Consider the following 23,568-nt stretch of genomic DNA (forward strand, 5'->3'; position numbering starts at 1 on the left):
TTAGAACTGTCAAAGGAAAAGAAACGTAGGGTTTAAAAAGGATTTAAAGAAATAATGACAAAAATTTCCCAAATTTGACAAAAGTCACAAACCTAGGGATTCAAGAAACAGAAACCCAAATAGGATAAACCCAAACAAATCCATGCCAAGACATGTTATGACCAAACTTCTGAAGAGTAAAGAAAAGGAAAAATGATTGAAAGCAAGTAAACAGAATGATGCATTACCTATAGTGGAACAAAGATTCAACAGTGCATGTTGCATCAGAAACAATAGAGGCCAAAAGGAAGTAGCAAATTTTTCAAGTGCTCAAGAAAAACAATTGCTAAGTTATAATTCTACATATGGTGAAAATACCATTCAGTAGTGATATGGTCTAGCTGTGTCCCCACCCAAATCTCATCTTGAATTGTAATTCCCATAGTCCCCATAATCCCCTAGGTGTTCAGGGAGAGACCTAGTGGGAGGTGACTGGATCACGGGGGCAGTTCTCATGCTAGTGAGATCTCATGCTAGTGTGTTCTCATGTGTTCCCCATGATTGGATCATGGGGGCCGTTCTCATGCTAGTGAGATCTCATGCTGGTGTGTTCTCATGCTAGTGAGATCTGATGGTTTTATATGGGACTCTTCCCCCTTCACTTCTCACTCATCTCCTCTGCCACCATGTGAAGAAGGTCCTTGCTTCCCCTTCACCTTCCACCATGGTTGTAAGTTTCCTGAGGCCTCCCCAGCTGTGTGGAACTGTGAGTCAATTAAATCTCTTTCCTTTATAAATTATCCAGTTTTATGTATTTCTTTATACTGTGAAAACAGAATAATACAAATAATGAAGGAGAAATCCAGATATTTTAAAAGAAAACAGAGAATTTCTTACCAGCCAACTTATTTTAATAATTCTAAAGGAAGTTCTTCAAACTGAAAGAAAACTATAAAAGAAGAAACTTGGAAGACTAGCAATGAGGACAGTAGAAAGGATAAATAATACCTTTATTATATTTACCCATACATAAATTATTTATCTCTTATGGGTAAACATAAAAGACTACCCATGTTTTGTGGTTTATAATTATGTTTGACAGTTGAAGCAAAACCTATCACGTCTTGTGATGAGGTTATCAATGTAATTAGAGAAAATATTTGAGATAACTGTATTATAATGGAGAAGGGTAAAGGTATGTAAATGAAAACAAGGTTTCTAGACTCCACTTAAAGTAATAAAATGTTGATATTAGTAGACTGTAATAAGGTATGTATGCATAATATAATACCAAGAGCAAATACTAAAAAAAAAAACTACTCAAAAAGATATAGTCAAAAACTCTACAGAAAAAATAAAATGAAATTCTAAAAAAAAGCTTAAGTAACCCATATGAAGGAATTAAATGGGAAACAGAGGAAACAAACAGAAAATAAATAATAACATGGCAGACTTAGCTCTATCAGTAATGCAAGCTAAAATGTCAGCATGCAAAATATCCATACACTAGCAATGTAAAATTTAAAATGATATGGTTTGAAACTGGATTTCATAAAAATTAAAAACTTTTGGCATTCAAAAGACACAGGTAAGAGAATGAAAGGGCAATCTACAGAATGTAATGCAACTCCTGGGCATTTCCCTTAAAAAATAAAAGTTATGTTCACACAAAAACCTGTCTATAGCAGCTGTATTCATAATTGCAAAAAACTAGAAAAAACCCAAATGTTCTTCAATAGATGGATAAGGTGGTCCATCCATAAAATGGAATATTATTTAGCAATAAAAAGGAACATATTAGATTAACCAACCCAAAAGAATCTCAAAGACGTTATGCGGAAAGAAGCCAGTCTCAGAAAGTTAATAGCCTGCATGATTCTGTGCACATGACAGTCTGAAAAAGGCAAAGCTATAGGGAAGGAGAACAAATCAGGTATTAGTGGCGGTAGGAAGATTTGACTACAAAGGGGCAGGATGAGGAAATTTTTTGAGATGATAGAACTATTTTGCATACCGATTGTGGTGGTAGTTACTCAAATTTATATATATGTTATAACTCATAAAATTGCACATTAAACATTCAACATACTACATACAATGTTAAAAAATTTCTGTCCTCAAAACAAACTTGAATGACTATAGCACTGATATTTAATGCCTTATTGTTTTATCATGACACTTTTTGACATTCGTTTTTAACATTTTTGACATTTATTTTTAACATCACATTTCATTAAGAATGTTTAATACTAAACATGTTTCCATGTAAGTTCCCTGAGAGTAGAAAGTCTGTCTGGTATTTTCATTTCATTGACCTCGCAGACTGACTATCACACAGCACTCAAACAGGTTTGTTACCTGAATAAATGTTTCACAAAATAATGCAACCCTCCCCAAAAAGCTTACGTTAAAGTTTATTCCATTCTTTAGCATTCTTTTCAAAATTTTTTCATTACCTGTTACCAAATTAAGACTGATCTAAAAAATAACTATTTCACAAATTGCTATCACATTAATGAATATTAACATATTTCAGGGAAAAGTTCCACACTTTAATAATGACACGGCATTTAATTCAAGGAGCTATTTGTAAAGTGCAAATATTGCTAAGTGAACAGATCAGGATTCTGAGTTCTCTAATTTTAAAAAGGCCTCATTACTTGTTCTGTAGTTCTATTTCATTAACAAATAAAATAAACTCCAAATCAATCATTTATAGGTAATCCTTCCTAAATTTTCTTGAATAGTTAGATTAGGTCTCTCAACTAATTCACTTTGTTCAAAATTACTTTCTTTTTTAGAGACAGAAGGGTCATTAAAGAGCATCAGATAAAAGCATTGATACATTTACAACATGGATGAACCTTGAAAATGTTATGCTAAGTGAAGGAAGGTAGTCTAGGACCACGTACTAAATGATGCCATTTATATGCAATGTCTAGAATAGGCAAATCTGTAAACACGGGAAGATTAGTAGTTTCCTAGGGCTGGGCAGGATGGATGGGAGGGCTGGGGAGTGACAACAAAGTCATATGGGCTTTGGTGGGGAGAGTAGGGGGGGTGATAAAACTGTAAATCTAAAATAGATTGTGATAATGGACGGTGCAGCTCTGAATATACCAGTGAATTATATACGTTATATAAGTGAATTGTATGACTTGTGAGTTATATTTCAATAAAGCTACTGAAATTATTAGGAAATGCCTGAGACAAATCTATGAGTCTATAAAATAGTTTTCAAGATAAGAGCCTTCATTATAGCATCAAATATTTAGAACTAATAGAGTATACTGCACTTTAAGTGGTAAATGGGAGCATACAACATTTAAATCTCATATGGTCTAGTCATTTCCTCAAAAGTTTATCATTACATGGAAAAGGCTGTAAACAAAAGTTATACATGTTATCATGTAGTATATAAAATAAGCTTCTCATTTACAGCTAAGAAAATTCAGTGACATTTAATTACATTACGCCATAATGAGGCTATATTCTAGCAATCTGAAAGACATCTAGGCTTTAAAAAACTGTATGCCTGAGTGTCAGGCATTAACTCTAAATGAAGAAATAGTTAAGTAGCAGAAGAGGTTAATTATATTGGTCTAACTCCTTTTAGTCTTAAAATTAAATAAATAAATGTTCTTTCTTTGCCAGGCTGAATATAATAGCCTGTGAATTATAAGATCAAGCGACCAACTGTATGTTTTCTAAAATATGAGTATCCTTCAACAAGTTTTATACTTAGGGCAGCTAAAACACCTATGTGGAAAAGTCAGCAGTAAGCCCAAAGGACAGGCAGTGCACAGCAAGAAAGAAGGCAATTCCCTCGTGTCTTCTGCAGGTCACTACCAAGGACCATGTTAGCAGATCCACACCAGACCCTTAACAGGCAGTTCTGCTGCTACCAGTAATTAGCTTGGACAGCTCCAGCTCCAAGAGTAGCAGCAAGGCTACACCATAATGAGCTCAGCTGGGATTAGCAGGACAGGGCAGGGAACCAAGAGAGCTCAGGCATTCTGCATTGCGTATGTATCTAGGAGATCAAACAAGGATGGCTGGCTAGGTTATCCCCTCTCCACCTCATTCCAAAAATGAAGCACGGCAACGTCTAAAATACAGGCTAATGAAGAGCGACACCTCCAACAGATGAGAGCCACACTAATTAACACAATCCCTAGATCATATTATACAGTTTCTGTTAGAGCTAGCAACTGTGCAACTTGTTATTGCATAATACATATATATTTTTAAAAGCTAGTCTTTTTTCTTTACTTTTATTGGCAAAAATCAGATTATTTCAAATTTTATAAAGTGTTTCTTTAATAGCCTTTAAGCCATGAAAAAATTTCTCCCAAGTATTTTATCTAAGTCCATATTGTTAAAAATGAAACTCACTTTTGAATCATTAGCTCCTGGTTTTCCCTTTTGAAATATGCCAGTTCATTCCACACAGCATCAGAATCTTCTTGTCGAAGTTGTTGGGGATCTGCTCTCTTTATTTTCCTGATTTCAGTCCTATTTTTAAAACAAAGTTGCTTTTTCAATTAACATGTCTGAAGTGCAATAAAAATTATTTTATACATTCCTTAAAATTTAAAAATATCTATTGACCAAATTTCTAACTCGAGTTCACCATTTATTGAATGAATTTCCTAAAACCTAAGCATCTAGAAATCAAAACCCTCTATCATAATTTTTTGAAGCTAAACTGCTACTGTGGAAAGCAAACTTTTAAGCAGACCCATGATATTCTAAGGTCTATTGCTCCCATTCAGTCTAGCAGTAATGAAAACAGACACTGTAGAATTTTAACAGTCCCCCCCGCATACAAAAAAATCTATATGCAACCAACTCATCTGGAATTTGCTGCTAACCAAGATGAATGTCGTATAGATGCCTTTACCTTTTAAAAAAACTATTACCAGTGAATATGTCAGAAAGTAGATTTCACTCTTCTAATGATTAGTTAAAAGTTAGGTGAACAGAGGATAAATCTAGGACAAACTGCTTTATCACTGCTTTACTGACAAGTGATACGAAACACTTCCACTCATCAAAGAAAAAAATTAGATGTGACAATTATCTACAAGTGATGCCAAATGCCCTTTACATTTTCATTTTCTGAACATAAAACAAATTCTTCATTTTTATTTTGTAAAAGTGCTGTACCAGCCAATTTAGAAACAGTATTTCTCTACAGAACAGACCAATGTGTATTATCAACATTGCCCTAAAGGATCCATCTCAAAAGATGAGAAGGTAGTAGATTTTCTGTACTCATTCAGTCCTTTGCCCTCTGTTGATACAGTTAACAGGGGAGCCACTTACGACTACCCAAGATCTGAACACCTGTTCAGAGCAATTGAACTGAGACCGCCAATTCATTCACATAAGCTGGAGAACAAACTGATGGATAGTAAAGATCTTCAAACTGCATACTAGGTTGAAGTAGTTTTAAGATAGTTAACTATATATGTGAATTTCATATTTCTCTAGTCTTTCCATTAAAATTTAAATACTTCTGGAATTATAAACATTTTAACACCAGTATTTTATTTATTTAAAAGCAAGTTTTTCAATCACACGGATATTAACCATTTTTGCTTTAAATTACATAATTTTATTAAGTTATTCCATTGATATTAAAAATGTGTACAATAATTCATAATCATTGACTGCTAATGATATCTGCAAATGTGAGGAAAATCTATAGTTATTACCAACACATTCCTCTGTTTTAATTTGTTATATTCTCCATTTAAAAATTCACAATAAAGATTTGACTACCAAATAATTTCTTTAAAACCAAACAAAAGCCATTAAGACACCTATATAATGCTACTCCATTCCATTTAATATTTAGGGAAATGCGTTTATGAGCTATGTAACTCACATGCCACTGCCTTCTTCCCACTGTTTTAATTGCTCTTTTACTGCTCTGTAGTTGGTCTGTAACATCTGTAGCCGTTCCTTGCGTTTTTCATGGGCATCTCTTAGCTCATCATTTTCTTGGCTCTGTAGAACACAAAAAAGCAAGTATATATAAGTTTGAAGAAAGTATTAATATAATGTTTCAAATAAAAGTTTACCCATCTAAATATGAAATTTGAAAGAAAATAGTGTGTAAACATGAATGAATCTGTAATATGTATTTAAGCAGAAAAAAGAATTTCTCTAGTCACAGAATACATTTGCTTGATAAATTCAACTCAGTCAATGCATTTTTTAAGCTGCTCACATAATTTCAAAATTTTACCATTAAGATAGTTTCACTCCTTTCCCTGTTGTTAATTAGTATACATTCATAAACCTATCTTACATGTTTTTAATTATTTTCTTTTTCAGCATAAGGTTTTATCTATATATAAACCATGATTATTTTATTAAAGTGCAAATATAATTAGTATAAGAACATTAATCAGAGTAAGAACAATTATTTAGCACATGAATTCATAATTAATATTTACTAAGGCACAAGGATTACACATAAGGAAGAAAATGACATTGGACCCTATGTTACAAGGAGCATAGTTTAACCTTCTGGGGTTGTACCATGAAGAACTGGAATGGGAAAGCTAGGCTTACAACTCTTAAAGAGGTTATAAAACAAGCCATCCAAACATTACTTTGTTGTGTCAATACCTAGGTTAGACAATTATAGTCAACTACTTCTTTTTTATTTATTTTTATTTTTCTGGAAACAGGGCTTCCCTCTGTGGCCCAGGCTGGAGTTCAAAGCTCACTGCAGTCTCAAACTCCTGGGCTCAGGCAATATTCCCATGTCAGCCTCCCAAGTAGCTAGGACTACAGGCATGCAGTATCACACCCAGCCAATTTTTTATTTTATTTTTGTAGAGACAGGGTCTCACTCTGTTGCCGAGGCTGGTCTCGAACTCCTGGTATCAAATGATCCTCATGCCTCAGCCTCCCAAAATGCTGGAATTACAGGCATAAGCCACCGTGTGTGGCACAGTCAACTACTTCTAATATATAGCACATGAGATCAATTTTCACTTTTAGATATACATAAAATGAATTTATAAAGACCAAATTCTTAGTCCTCACAAGATATATGCACATGACTATAAACTGTGTTTCTCAAAGTAAAATAAGTAACTTCTCCAGTTTCTTCCCTCATGAGAATTTCAAATATTTTAATAACTCTTATTCATATTTCTGTATGAATGAACTTGTATACTTATGTGGTAGAGGCAACAGATACTCTCTAATATTATAGTGAGGTGATATGAGTAGGCATATGGTAATCAGAAAGATCTGAATTCCATTCTTGGAGTTTGCTCCTGTTAGTGGCATTATCTTAAGAACATCATTGAAATTAATTCAAGTTTTTTCCTGCAAAATACGGAAGAGAAAAAAGAGGTTTAAATTTTGATGAAATAAGTTAACCTAGGTGGTGGGGCCCCAGCCCTTTTAAGGACACAAAGCAAAAGTTAGCTTCTTTCAGTCTCCTTTTCCCACATGTTAACAGTGATGCCCTTATCTTTTAGAAACCAAGTAACTGTTTCTTGACCTCTCATCTAAACAGTGAGATAATACTTTATAGAGTCTGCATTATTTTACTGCAATTCTAGCTGTCTTAGCAGTATGGGTAGTCTGTCATTCTACTTTCACTATATTTCTACTAGGATAGTTCTCTTAAGTAGTTATTAAGAAGTATTTGAGTCTTGTTTGTAACAAGAAGTGTTCTATATGCTGTACAGAAATGAAAGTGCTTGATGAAAAAGCAGAAGAATGGATTCAGTTGACAAAGGCATTCAAAATAAATGTTTCCTAAGTAGTTTTAGAAGATATACAAATCACACATAATGCAAATTTGCTAAAGTAGGATAGTTTAATATATGAAGTAAAAGTAAAAACTCAGGTTACTGAGTTCAATTTTGTTCATTTCAATTTAAGAACCATACATGAAGAGTCTATTACACGTAGGATGTTGTGTTGATAAGAGTTCAAATCTAGCTGCTCAAAGTTAACTAAATTTTACTTTGATCTAGTTACTTAAATTCAGTTAACTCAGGTTATCCATCTTCAAAATAGAAGCTATTTATATCTCTTCTTCTAAGACACAGAGAATAATTTAGTCTTGAACTTGAGTTTTTCATATTAATTTGGTAAACAATCTAAATACTACTTAATGTCTTTGAACAAAAAGCTTTCTAATGTTAAGTATGTGAAATAAATAATTTAAGTTAGCAAAACAGGAGACTAAAAATTAATAATGTTGGTACCTTCTCATATATGAACATGAGTTAATTATGTTTATTGAGATTCCTTAAAAACTAGAAAACAATATTAGTGATTTCAGCAAGACATATTAGAAATTTATTAATAATTTAATTTTAAGAAATTAATAGGCTGGGCACAGTGGTTCATGCCTCTAATCTCAGCACTTTGGGAGGCCGAGCCAGACAAATCACTTGAGGTCAGGAGTTTGAGACCGGACTGGCCAATATAGTGAAACCCCATCTCTAAAAAAAAAAAAAACAAAAATTAGCCAGGAGTGATAGCAGGTGCCTGTAATCTCAGCTACTCAGGAGGCTGAGGAAGGAGAATCGCTTGAACCCAGGAGACAGAGGTTGCAGTGAGCAAAGATGGCGCCACTGCACTGTACTCCAGCTTGGGCAACAGAGAGAGAGACTCTGTCAAAAAAAAAAAGAAAGAAAAAGAATGAAAAGAAAGAAAAGGAAGGAAGGAAGGAAGGAAGGCAATTAACAGACTATATTGGAAGAGATTCAAGTCAAAACATAATTTCAAAAGAAACTTAAACTAAAATGTGTATCTTATGTTAAAGACTTCTATGATAGCTTTCTATAATTATTCTTCATTGAATCAAAGTTCTTCCCTCAAACTCTTATTTTACAATGACGTTCTTAAAAATTATTATATATAAACTGTTTGGGGAATGACTAAAGTTTTTTGTTAGAGTCATCAGAAACTGAGTAAATAGAACCTCAAAGATTGACCAAGATGTGAAAGTAAATAGAATAGGACGTACAAATTTTCTCAATTACTTTCACAATGATCCTCTGTTAAATTCATGGAACAAACTGAGATTCTTATATGTATTGACACTATATTAAGGATTTTTCAGTACTGCCTCAACTACCATTAGTCATTGAATTCATGTGTTTTCCCTAATTGTCCACAGAAACTAACTATATTACACCATTAAACTAAAGACTAAGAATCAATAAAAATCTTCTGAGCTCCATATGTCATTCATGATGTGCCAGACTCTGTACTAGGCACTTTAATTAATAAAAGCAGTGAATGCTGCCCCTTCTGATTCCCAAAGCTTTAGTGTAAAATGTTCAATATTACCAAATAATTTTGATTTTCCTATAGTAATTTCAATAAGTGGCTCTTTCCACTAAGTATTAATTACAGAAAAAATGGTTTTATCCTATGCAATACCATTCAGGACACAGGCATGGGCAAAGACTTTATGACTAAAACACCAAAAGCAATGGCAACAAAAGCCAAAATTGACAAACGGGATCTAATACAACTAAAGAGCTTTTGCACAGCAAAAGAAACTATCATCAGAGTGAACAGGCAACCTACAGAATGGGAAAAAATTTTTGCAATCTGTCCATCTGACAAAGGGCTAATATCTAGAATCTACAAGGAACTTAAACAAATTTACAAGAAAAAAACAAACAACCCCGTCAAAAAGTGGGCGAAGGATATGAACAGACACTTCTCAAAAGAATACGTTTATGTAGCCAACAAATATGAAAAAAAGCTCATCATCACTGGTCATTATGGAAATCAAAACCACAATGAGATACCATCTCATGCCAGTTAGAATGGTGATCATTAAAAAGTCAGGAAACAACAAATGCTAGAGAGGATGTGGAGAAACAGAAACACTTGTACACTGTTGGCAGGAGTGTAAATTAGTTCAACCATTGTGGAAGACAGTGTGGCGATTCCTCAAGGATCTAGAACCAGAAATACCATTTGACCCAGCATTTAGAGAAATACCTAATGTAGGTGACAGGTTGATGGGTGCAGCAAACTACCATGGCACATGTATACCTATGTAATAAACCTGCACATTCTGCACATGTATCTCAGAACTTAAAGTATAATTTTTTTAAAAAAAGGTTTTATAGATGAGCCTTCTGCTTTAATTTTACTTGCTTAATTTATTATATCTAACAGCAGAGTGTTTACATAAGTCTTATAAAATTATCAAAATCTAAACTATTAAAAATAAAATTCAACTAGATATTATTTGCAAATCATTTGATAGACATAATTCATAAGAAAAAATCTTTTAAAATGCAGTTTCATCCAAAGATTCATGTTTGGGGACGCTGCTGTCAAAGTGTAAATCATGCATTAAATTAGTCCTAGAGACTATTGTTCCTTTATCTTACTTCAGCAATAGAGAGTAAAGTTTTATAAAAATGTAAATATAAGATAGATACAGTTCAAAGAAAAACATTTCTTCATTTTAATGGCGCCAGAATACATGCCAGCTGAAGTCATCCATCAAAAGTTGGATATCTTAAAATAAATATTTTTCAAAATATCCAAATACTTTCTTTATAACCTTCTAACAAACACAGGTTAACTGTAGTTTGGATTATGATCCAAACTTTGACAAATAGTAAGCAAAGGCAAAATAATAGTACTTTATTTGGGAACTATTACCACCAAAGATCTTACAACAAGTCAAGTGTATGACCTGAAAAATGTATTTTATATCACTAATTCATATATTTTCCTACAGGATACACACAAAAATATTCCACAGGCAGGTGCTGAATGAGATCAGTTCATTAGATCATTCAATAAAACATTTACTAAGTACTTCCTTTGGATTTTGTAATTAAACTAGCTAAACTAGAAGCTCTAACTTCTTTTTTTTTTAGAGACAGACTCGCTGGAATGTAGTGGCAGGATCTCAGCTTGCTGCAACCTCTGCCTCCTGGGTTCAAGCGATTCTCATCCCTCAGCCTACTGAGTAGCTGGGATTACAGGTGTGCACCACCAAACCCAGCTCATTTTTTTGTCTATTTTTAGTAGAGACAGGGTTTTGCCATGTTGTCCAGGCTGGTCTTGAACTCCTGGCCTCAAGTTATGCACCCACCTCAGCCTCCCAAAGTGCTACAATTACAGGCCTGAGCCATAGTGCCTGGCAAGGCTCTTTCTGTGTATGAACAAGTATGAATGAATGAAACATTAGGAAATAGAAAACAGGAAAAAATGTATCAACTGACCTTTTCCTCAAAGATCTTTGCAATTCTAATTCTGAATTGATTAAAAACATAAATAATTTTTGAAACAGAGTCTCACTCTGTCACCAGGCTGGAGTGCAGTGGCACGATCTCGACTCACTGCAAGAGGCCTTCTAGGTTCAAGCAATTCTCCTGCCTCAGCCCCCTGAGTAGCTGGGATTAGAGGCACGCACCACCACACCCAGCTAATTTTTGTATTTTTAGTAGAGACAGAGTTTCACCATGTTAACCATGATGGTCTCGATCTCTTGAACTCGTGATCCACCCGGCTTGGCCTCCCAAAGTGCTGGGATTACAGGCGTGAGCCACCGCGCCCAGCCAATAATTTTTTATCTAATCTTCAGGTTTGAACAAAGGTTCCTAGATGAGAATAAGCTGAACTAAAAGCATGAACCCCAATATGGATGGATGTCATTTAATCTGTTGAAAGCCTCAATAGAATAAAAGCTGAGTAAGAAACATTCCCTTCTCTCTGCCTGCCTTCAAGCTGGGACATTAGTCTTCTCTTGCCTTCTGACTTGAACTTGAACTTACACCATCAGCTTTCCTGGTTCTATAGTTTTTGGGCTCAAACTGGAACTATACCATCAGCTCTCCTGGCTCTCTAGCTTGCCAATTGAAAATCTTTTTTTTTTTTTTTTTTTTTTAATTTTAGATTCAGGGAGCACATGTACAGGTTTGTTACAAGGGTATATTGCAGGATGCTGAGGTTTGGGCTTCTATTGATCCCATCACCCAGATAGTGAACACAGTACCCAATAAGAAGGTTTATAGCCCTTGCTCCCTTCCTTTTGCAGTTCTTTAGTGTCTACTGTTCCCATCTTTATGTCCATGTGTACTCAGGTTTAGCCCCCACTTATAAATGAGAACATGTGATATTTACTTTTCTGTTTCTACATTAGTTCACATAGGACAATGACCTCCAGCTGCACTCATGTTGCTGCAAAGGACAGGATTTCATTCTTTCTTATGGATGCGTAGCATTCCCTGAACGACTGCAGATCTTATACTTCTGAGCCTCCATTATCATGTAAGCGAATTCCTTACAGGAAATCTCATATAAATCTAATTTACTATAAGGAATTATATAAATATAGTAAATAATTGTTCTGTGTGTGTGTGTGTGTGTTCTATTGGCTCTGTTTCTCTGGAGAACCCAGGAAACAAATTTCAAGAATTATGCAAAAGGGCCAGGAGCAGCGGCTCGCGCCTGTAATCCCAGCACTTTGGGAGGCTGAGGCAGGAGGATCATTTGAGGTCGGGAGTTTGAGATCAGCCTGGCCAACATGGTAAAACTCCGTCTCTGCTAAAAACACAAAAATTAGCCGGGAGTGATGGCACACACCTGTAATCCCAGCTACTCGGGGGGCTGAGACAGAAGAATCGCTGGAACCTGGGAGGCAGAGGGTGCAGTGAGCCGAGATCATGTCACTGCACTCTAGCCTAGGCAACAGAGTAAGACTCTGTCTCAAGGGAAAAAAAAAAAAATTATGCAAAAGGAGGAAGATGATAGACTTGCTCCTCAAAAATGCCCATAATATCCTGTGCTTAACCACACATTTACAATTAACACAAGAGTCTAACTACTTACTTGCCTTCTTAACTAGAGAAAGGGTCTTGAAGGATAGCAACTCATTTAACAATCTCCTGTTAGACAAGTACTAGTATGATGCTTAGCTAATTGCAATGCTCAGTAATTGCTATTGAGGAAACAAATGAATAAGAGAATAACTTAGGTGTTTATCTAAGTTCTTTATAAATTTCAAGTAGGCTAAATGCTAGCTGAGGTCATTTGGACATTTTATTTTTGGTAGAAACACATTATAATTTTCATGTTTTAGAATGGTTTAACTCTGAATGAATAAACATAAATTAAAACTTAATGTTTAAACTTAAGGCAAGCTAAAATTATTAATTATAGCTTATTGTTAACTATACCCATAAACCTATTTTGTTTTAGAACACACATAATCTAAACTGAACATTTTTCTCCTTAAGAGTAATCTATATTATATGACAAAGAATCTGAGCTTCATGGGTACTGCATTCTAATCATGTGTAAAGCACTAGATTTATAGAATATCATAAAACTATTTGAGAATTATATGATTAAACTTCAAATAGGGCACAGCTTCAGGTAATTGTGAATGAAGAATGAAAGACAAAAAAAACCCTCAATGTAGTCACACAAAATGGGTTCAATATGTATGAACAACTTGCATATTGAAAAAGAGATTTCACAAAGTATGAATTAGGAAGTATTAATATAAGCTCTCAAAGACAGGTCGGTAACATACATGTTTCTTAAACATGAGTAGAGTGCTCATTCAAATGTCACATGTTCTGAGACAAATTCAGCTGAAATGAAAAAATATATATGTATTTCATTTTGACTAAATGTAATTTTTCTATAAAGGATAATTGTAAGTGATCTGAGCTAGGTTAATATGCTTTTAAACTCACTTTTATTTTCATATGTTTATCATATATAAAGAAGAAGAAATTCTCTTTTCACTTGCTACAATTCTATTTTTTGCCTTTGAGAAAGGGTTAAGAAATTTATTCCCAATTTTAAGACAAAATATTACCAAATAACATGAAAGTAGTAAATAAACATTTACTTTTCAAGTAGCATATATTTTATATTATTTTATCATCCTCAGAAATCTTAATAACAAGATGAACTGATTATACACTTTTACACAGGCAATTAAATTCAGGAAAGAAAAAGGACAACTAGTAATCTATGAACTGTATGTTTACTTTGGTATATTTTTATCTTTGCAAGGTTACTACTAAAGAAATGATTTAATGTTCACCTTTAGTTGTAGTGCCTTCTCTAAGTTTTCAATCTTTCTTTCAGCTTTTCTCAGCTTCCGTAGCTCTTCTGAGTCTGTGAAAGAGCTCTTTGGGGACAAAGACCTTGAACGTTTCACAGGTGGTTCCTCGAGAATAAAACAAGGACATGGTTGAACTAGTTGGAACACTGGATTATGAAAGACATGCAAAATTAAAGAACAAGTAATTTTGAATACTAATAATGAATTATAAAAAAAAAAAATCCTGCATGGAATACCAGAGAAATAACAAGCGGAATTACCACAGTGCTACCGCTAAAGGTTTCTCTGTGACTCGTTAATGAGAATATTCATTTACATTTACATTGTTTCTTTCAGAATAATGATGTCCCATTAGGGAAGACTAAAGGGTTATAGACTCAGAAATGCAAGAAACCTCATTACAAAGGAGGGGATAGAGGCTGGTCTAATTGCTCTATAAGGGTCCAAGGTTACACTTGATAGGACAACCAGAAACAAGAGGGAAAGGATTTTTTTCCCTTTGAAATAGTTTAACACACTGTGAAGTTGAAGGAACAATATGCTTGAGGAATATAAATACAACAGACAGTAGATCTTATACCATAATGACCATATGGTCATTAACTATAATGTGGCTAACTAGAGACAAGAATATGTTTATATTATGTACAGCTTCATATACCAATCTGGAGAAAGAATATGTGAAAGCAACTATTAAGCTGGGCAACACAGTGCTCATCCTTACTGCATGGTCTCACAAAAAGAAAGAAAATTTTGGTCATAATACCCCTCTCTTTTTCTTGACTTTTATTAAAGGCAGACAAAAGTCAAAGTCGTACATTTTTAAATTTCAGCAATCGAGCAAGCAACCAAATTAGGCCCGGTAATGCTGTATTTCAATTTTATGAATGTTTTCTTTCATTTAAATAAAGTTCAGTGCTTGTGAAACTACTTCAAAATGGCAAGAAATGTATAATGCAGTTATGTTTTAATAAATAAATCTCATTTTCTGAAAATTACTAATAATTTTAGAGAGCATGAATAACAGTACCACAGAAACATGGTTCAAATTTTAAATACTTCCTTTATTAAGATAGTTTGTCCTACCCATAAGAAAAAATGGAAAGAAACAAAAACAATTATCTTAACAACATGGCTTCCTATTATAAAAACTATTATTCCTTTATTGCTGAAGTAACAAGCGTGTGAAAAATATGCTAAAACTCTTACTCTGAGGAAAATGTTATTTCAATTTATCTAGAAATAATGTATGTACTACATGATATTTTAGAATTTTTATATTAGTCAACATTCTGTAGAATCTTTTACAGCATAACACAAGTATGTAATGAATACTAAAAAAATTGAGACATTAATAAATGAGAAACATGTAAAATTTGCTTATTTTTCTCTTAATGCTATCCCTTTAAATCTATAAAAATATATAACAAGTGCAGAAGTTAGTGTTAAAATTCATTTACTATTTTATTTTCCACACAGACAGTATTTTAAACATCATATCTGATTGAAAGACATATTAGATATATTTTTCTTTTAATTCAAATTAGAAAAGTGAGTAAATACCATTTAAAAATAAATTTTTCATCAGATAGATTAATACATGAGAGAGATGAGGAATACTTACCAAAGTTTTAATATAAGAATGTTAATTTACTGACAAAATGGGTATAGCACTAATAATATATTTAATTAACTAATTTGGGAATATAATTCAGTCTTTAAAAAGGGAAAACTCCTTACTCCTAAAACTTATTTAACAAGAGTTTGGTACATAATATTTTTCAAAAGTTTCCCGAAATACAAGCAGAGAAGTAAATGCTGCCATTTGTTGTTTAACTTCATCTCTTGTCTTTCCAGCCTCATCCTGGCAAATTCACAAAATGACAAAATGTCCCTACCTTATGTTTTCCTTCAGCACTTGTCATGATGCTCTTTCGGGAGAAACCCTTGTTGGCAGATATGTTTTCTGACAGTTTTTCATTTGCTATCTTTAGTTTCTCCTGTAAATACTCAATTTCAGACTTCTGTGAAACCATTAACGTTTCTAAGCTTGATAAGGATGGGCGACGAGGTACCTATTTTAAAAAGTATAATTGTAAATAGATATCTATGTTTGTATCTTACATTATTTATAAATATAGTAAATAGTTATATGTAACACTATATTATAGAAATTGTAAATATTCAGAGAAGGAAATTTTCCTTTTAATAATAAACTAGCAGGAGCTGAACCTTTTCATTCCATTGAATAGTATTTTCCAATAAAATAACCAAGAGTCTATATGCAAGTATTTTCATAAATAATGCTGTCATATAGATTTCAAGGAAAAAAATTTAAAGCATGGCTGCATGATACACACCACTCATCTATAAATGAGTCATTTCAAATTTCTGATTATACACATATGTATTGCCTCACAAAACAGTCAATCCACCATCTGGTCATCAAGAGTCATACAATACCATAGAATATAAACCTGGGAAAAGGAAAACAACAGCATTATAAGTACAATCAGCTTTTACTGTAAACTAATTTAATAACAACTCCTCAAAGAACCCTGACAATTTTAAGTCAATATAGTTTACAGCATTCTCCTTTGAAATGTATTCATGTTTCAGATAAACTGCTAATGGTAAGCTCCACATTTTAACAACAGAAGTCACAGGAAAACTAATCTTGTAGGAAACCTGTTCATGAAAACTGGAATTCTGCAAAATTTGACTACCATCTCCACTGAATGTATTCGAGGCCATTAAAACCCAAGCAAATTCACTGTTTCAAATTAACAACTACATTTACAAAAACAAAAACACAGAATCACATGAAAACGGTTGTTGTTGACTTACTGGCAAACAAATGTCAAATCTTATGATTCTAACATTATCAATAAGGATCTAGTAGCCCTGAAAATATTTGCACTTAAACTGATGAAGGGCCCCATCCTTCCTAAATGATATTCCTAAGTACTATGAGAAAAATATATACGGTTAACTTTTTTGAACCAACAATGGGAAACATCATCCTTTTCCAATTGTGCCTGCTTTTTTCTTTTTTGAGAGGATACGCAAAATTTTCCTAATTCTAACCTGCAATTTGTATAATGAGAGGGACCATATTTGATTTATACTACTACACTTTTCTCATATTTAAATCACCTCATTTGTTTCCAACCTTTATTCTACCATATGATTATCTTCCTCAAAATATTGTTTACATTGTACTGTTACCATACTTACAATATATTACTTACTTCATTATCTTGTTTTGAACATCAAATTAAAATATTTTAAGCATTTCTCTTCCAGGAAGTCTAAATGATTTTGCCCTATTCTTTTATCCCCATTTTAATCATTGTACAACTTTTTTTTTTTATTTTTTCTCCTGTTTTATAGTCAAACTTCTGAGGTTTAGAAATATTTCCTTTGGTTGGGCTGCCAAGCTAAACAATTTCAAAGGCTACCTGCTCTTGTCTAGGTTTCCTTTAATAAAATTATAAATGTTATATTAACATCCTATCATATACAAAATAAATTTTAAATAATTTGTTTAAGGTCAAACAAAAACTTAGAATAAAATAAGAAAAACATAATTTTAGTTTATTGGTATATCCAACAAACAAACTTGTGTTCATCAATAAATGAACTTCCTAAGTCATCAATGCATTATAATGCTATAGCTAGGAATATTATAAAATTAATATTCAGTCAAGAAGCTATGATAAATAACTCAAATATAAGACATTAACAATGCTCCAACAGTGGATACTGTCACTATAATAATAGATTCATTTTTAATATTTCTATTGATATTATATTAATTATATTAATATTTTTGATAATAATAAAGGATATTTAGGCAGCATTCCTTCAAAATTCCTCAATAAAAAATCAGAGAACTTCAAAATTAAAATACTATTAAAGAGTGAATAGAAGCCAGGGAGATAATGCAGATAAATAAATATGTGTTTTAAAGTAATACCTTTAAAATTCATCCAACAGAGGCATTTTGCATACATATTAACCAAGTAGATATGTCCCTCCTCTTCACAAAGTAACTTATTCATGTTCCCATTTTCTTTAAGTCTGGTTTGTCTCTCTTGCCTTTTATCACTTTTGTTACAGATATGTTTACAAGAAGTGTTTTACATTTCTCCTAATAAAACCATTTTTTTAAATATTAAATATGAGCAAAATGAAGTGTCAACACTCAGCCTCACTGCTGAGTGGTAAGGAGAGAATTCAGGGCAGTTGCTGCTCAACTCCAGCCAATTGTTTTCAGGGAAGAATGTGCCCCACTGTTGCTAGATTTACTGATTTTTCAAGAAAAGCAAAGAATTAGGATTTCTAAGGAGAGTGTCCAAATTTTCAAATGTTGGTTGGACCCAGTTTATGGGTTACTTTGAGAATGTGGTAGTGGGTAGAGGTATAATCTCCTATCAATTTTCTAGAGAAATTATGAAAGATGCATCAAAGCTCATAAAAATGTACCAAACCTTTAATTTACTTCTAATTATGCTGAAGGCTAAAATGGAAAGATATCTATGATAAACTGAGAAAAGTAGGGTACAAAAGGGTGTATTATACTATGTAGAAATAGATTTCACCAAACATGCATAAGGTACAAAAACAACCCTGAAATGTTACAGTGTGATTTCTAAGTAGAGGGACTCTAATATGCATTATTTTCTTTGTACTTACCTGAATTTCCTTAAAGATTTTACAATGGACATGTCACTAAATGCTTTTTTTTTTCTTTTTTGAGACGGAGTTTCACTTTTGTTGCCCAGGCTGGAGTGCAATGGTGCAATCTCGGCTCACTGCAACCTCTGCCTCCTGAATTCAAGCAATTCTCCTGCCTCAGCCTCCTGAGTAGCTGGGATTACAGGCATCTGCCACCATGCCCGGCTAATTTTGTATATTTAGTAGAGAAGGGGTTTCACCATATTGATCAGGCTGGTCTCGAACTCCTGACCTCAGGTGATCCACCTGCCTCGGCCTCCCAAAGGGTTGGGATTACAGGCATAAGCCACTGCACCCGGCCTAAATGCTTTTCAAAATAGAAATATTTATTTTTTTGCAAATAAAATGACTATGAGTTCAATGTAAAAATTTCAGTATAGGTAGGGGAAATATAAATAAAAGTCTCTTCACAATGTCATCCCTCAAAGTTCCTACTAGTAAGTTTGTGATATATCTCTCAGACTTTAAAAAAAAAAAAAAAAATGGAAACAGCTGGGTGCGGTGGCTCACGCCTGTAATCCCAGCACTTCGGGAGGCCGAGGAGAGCGGATCACGAGGTCAGGAGATCGAGACCATCCTGGCTAACACAGTGAAACCCCGTCTCACTGTGGCAGGCGCCTGTAGTCCCAGCTACTCGGGAGGCTGAGGCAGGAGGATGGCGTGAACCTGGGAGGCGGAGTTTGCAGCGACCCAAGATTGCGCCACTGCCCTCCAGCCTGGGCAAGAGTGAGACTCCATCTCAAAAAAAAAAAAAAAGGTTAACTACTGTATTTTTGTCATTTAACATACTTTTTAAAAATTAATAGACTTTATTTTTTACAACAGTTTTTTTATGTAAAGAAAAACTAAGCAGATACTATGCAGAGTTCTCCCTGACCTCCTACCCCCACCCACTCAGTTTCCCCTATTATTAACATCTTAAATTAGTATGGTACATTTGTTACAATTACTGAACCAATATTCATACATTATTAGTAACTGAAGGACATAGTCTATTCATATTTCCTTAGTTTTTTCCTAATGTCCTTTTTCTGTTTCAGGATCCCATCTAGGATACATTACATTTAGTTGCTATATCTCCTAGAGCTCCTTTTGGCTGTTTTCTCAGACCTTCCTTGTCTTTCATGACCTTGACAGTTTTCTGTAGGATGCCCCTCCTTTGGGATTTGTCTGATGTTTTTCTCATGATTAGACTGGGGTTATGAGTTTTGAGAAGGAAGATCATAGAGGTAAAGTGCCATTTTCATCACATCATATCAAGGGTATATGCTATCAACATGATTTATGACTGTTGATATTCAGTTTGATCACCTGGCTGAAGTAGAGTTTTGTCAGATTACTCCACTTGTAAAGCTACTCTTTTCTCCCCAGCCATACTGTACTTTTTTACTTGCTTTTTAAAAACTTAATAATCTCAAACATATACACATATAACTATTATATGTATATATAACAAAATATATGATATACATGTATATCATCATAGATCTCCATATATCCTTACATATCTTTAAACTTTTTAAGGGCTGCTTTACATGTATAGCAAAATCAAGTTAACCAATCCCCTCTCTGTGGAAGTTCATTCTATTACCCTTAAAATCCTAGAATCTTTGAAAAGTTAACTTTCCTTCCTAACAATTATTCACATTTTATAAATAAATTTTTTTCTCTAATATTAAAAATATTTTGCTCCCTTTTAGTTTACATTCTTGAAATACAATGGTATAGTGCTATACTATAATTAATCTGAAGAAAAATGATTCGTGGACTGACTACATGGCTAAAGGCTCCCAGGTGGAAATAATCTTTTTAAATTGCCATTGTTAACACATAACTTTATTTTTCACACTGACTCACAGAGCTAATTTTAATTGAAAAGTTCTGTAGAAGATATATATTAAATAGAATAGAAGGCATGGGGGAAGGGCCTTTAGGTGTTACACAAATTACTATTTTTTAAATTATACAACTTAAATATATAGTCATGTTGCATTAAATCCAAGAAATATTGTAGGGCATTATTACAGTGGAGGCTGACTGAATATTGCCTAATACATAGAAAATTGTTTCACAGCTATAATAATTACAAAAATTGTAACTTAAATTGTTTTATTAGCAAATTATAATTAAATATTTTTTCCTACTACATTGCAATGATGATAATAATTAGCATTTAGCAAAAAAGTGTTTAGTTCCTACCTCTGGCTAAGCATTTTGCATACATTATCTCACTTGTTTTAAGAAATTTATGAATTCCAAACCTGTCAACACATAACAAAGCCTATAGCAAAACAAAAACATTTCTAAAAGCACATGATACCTCAGCAAAAGAAATACTTTTTCTTAAAACAATATGTCACTGAAAATCAAGTACGGGTCAAGTGTGTGTGTGTGCGTGTGTGTGTGTGTAATAAAATCTGTTACATGTGTATACAACATATCTAACATATACGTATATATCAGAAAAACTAACTACTTGAATGACGGTTCTCTGAAAACTAATTCAAACCCTCTGGGAATACAAGAGAGTATATAATTGTCTGTGTATACATACACACACACACACACACACACACACACACACATACATACACATGCACACACACTTTTCTTCTCATGAAATGCCCATATTCAGAGATTAACTTTATATTTAAAATTGATTTCAGAAATGCAGCAATATGTCTATTACCAATTAATAAAGTAAACATTGTTAGCTGAATCATCTATATCCTGAAAATAAATGACTTTAATAAGTCATATATTCTTGTAAAAAAAAGAAAAATAATATCAATTTAACATAATATTGTAAATCAAAATAGTGTTATAATAAAAATTCACAAATAAAACTAAGGGTACTAGTTTAAATTTATACTTCATTTTTAGAAAGACCACTATATTGAGTAATAAAATGTCTAATATCAACAAATTCATCTAGCACTCCTTTTAAAAATATAAATATTTGCATTTCTTCCATCTACTCACTTTTAACCAAATATTTTCAGATAGCATTTGTAATTCACAAAATAAAATTAAATTATTGACTACATTTGAGTAAAAAATAAACTATCACCATCTCCGCTTATAACACTATCACATTATAGCAAAATTCAGTAATAAACAAGTCAGTCAAATTTAGCTTTCCTTTAGTATGTAAATACTTACAAGGTACAGTCAAGTTGTTAACAGCAAAATAAAATGGAAGGAAAATTAATTCCAAAACTTTAACTTCTTCCATATACCAAATAAAACTTAACACCGAGTGGGTTACAACCCAACTATACTTATATCCAGTAGATGACAATTATTGGTTTATACATACATCCAGTAAATGACAGTAGCATCTTTGGTACAAAATTGAGCAACCACAAGCTAAGTATTTATTCTATGACATGTAAATATCACACTGTACTGACAAAAATTAGAAATATTTACATGTCACACAAGAGGGTTTAGAATAACTCCACAATTTACAAATTACCTATAGATTTCAATCCTAAGACTAAACGAATCCTGACAGTGCTTAAAAGCTAGAATGAAAAGATTGATTTTTCTATAAATTTCTTTTTATCTTAAACAGCAAAATAAAACACATTCAGATTTTTCCAAAATATGTTATAAGCCTCACATTCTGCCAGAATTTGCAAATCTGGTTATTTAAAATGTTTCTGTTAGTGGCATCCTAAAATGAATTTCTAAAATTCATGGAATTAAACTTTTTTATGGTGTATCTCTAAATATGTGACTTTGGGGTATAATCCATTACTTACTATAATACATACTCTAAGTTTTATAAACACTTATGTCACCAGTAAAACAACCAAAATTTGTGCATTAATGGTATAAGCAAGGGACTATGCTTGTTATACATTATCATCTCTATACATTAAAACCTCAATCATACTCAAATTCACTAAAGTGTGGTTTTCAATCTGCCAGCTATGCATTCCATAATAGCCTGTAATTATTAAAAACTGACAAGAAAGCTACGCCACCTGTGTTTATGTGAAGCCAGGTAATGAAAAAAACAACAACGCTGTCATCACCTCTCAATTCCTGATTGCATTATCAAAACTGTAGCCGAGTTTGGCATCTGGGTGTGACCTTGTTAACTGCTAGGGTAATTAAATTTATTCTACTGGGAAAAAGGATGATAAATTATTAGCAAGAAGATTTTGTTCACATTTTATTAAATTGGCCTGTCAAAGGGTTGGCCAAATTATCAAGGGCCTCATTTATTGGAGACCAGCCATATTGCCACATCTGTTACAATTATTTATAATTTCAGCAGTTGAAAACCAACTGAGTTAGGCATCCGCCATGTAAAGTAATTTACAAATTATCTGATGAGGGAGTGTTTTAGCTTCTCCCTCATTTCTAGCCAGCAGAAAGCTGCGCTGTAATTACAGAACACGATTAGGTTCTTTGGGGAACTTATCTTGCACACATAGCCATAGTAAGATGCAGCAAGAACATATGGAGGAGCTTGTGCTTCTACTCCCTGAAGCTCATGACCCGCCTGCCGCTGAGCCCTTGAGTTGAATTTGAATGAGAGTGCCATGGCTAATGTTCTACACACGCACCATTTATGCCACAAAACAAATCGGATCACTGTTAATTATGAAGCAGCTATAATCAGGCCTTCACATCTGTGTAATGTGAAGCGCAGTAGGCTGTATTCCAATAATGTATGACTACCTTTGGGTTGCAAATTGCGAGCCATATTGCCTCAGTAGTAGTTACTG

General features: G+C 33.3%; 1 protein-coding gene across 11 annotated transcripts in view; it reads right to left on the reverse strand.

Annotated features, from left to right (window-relative positions):
* The window catches only part of CNTLN (centlein), a 478,854-nt gene that overhangs the window by 155,956 nt on the left and 299,330 nt on the right, over window positions 1–23,568 (reverse strand). For all 11 annotated transcript variants that reach the window (XM_063787952.1, XM_063787956.1, XM_009456357.3 and 8 more), the window contains 4 exons: window positions 15,985–16,161; window positions 14,066–14,191; window positions 5,873–5,994; window positions 4,375–4,494 (listed from right to left, as the gene is read on the reverse strand). In XM_063787952.1, the coding sequence (XP_063644022.1) occupies window positions 4,375–4,494; window positions 5,873–5,994; window positions 14,066–14,191; window positions 15,985–16,161 (545 nt within the window). The remainder of the gene's footprint in view (window positions 1–4,374; window positions 4,495–5,872; window positions 5,995–14,065; window positions 14,192–15,984; window positions 16,162–23,568) is intronic.

The sequence above is a fragment of the Pan troglodytes genome, chromosome 11, assembly GCF_028858775.2.
Source record: "Pan troglodytes isolate AG18354 chromosome 11, NHGRI_mPanTro3-v2.0_pri, whole genome shotgun sequence".
Classification (NCBI taxonomy): Eukaryota; Metazoa; Chordata; class Mammalia; order Primates; family Hominidae; genus Pan; species Pan troglodytes.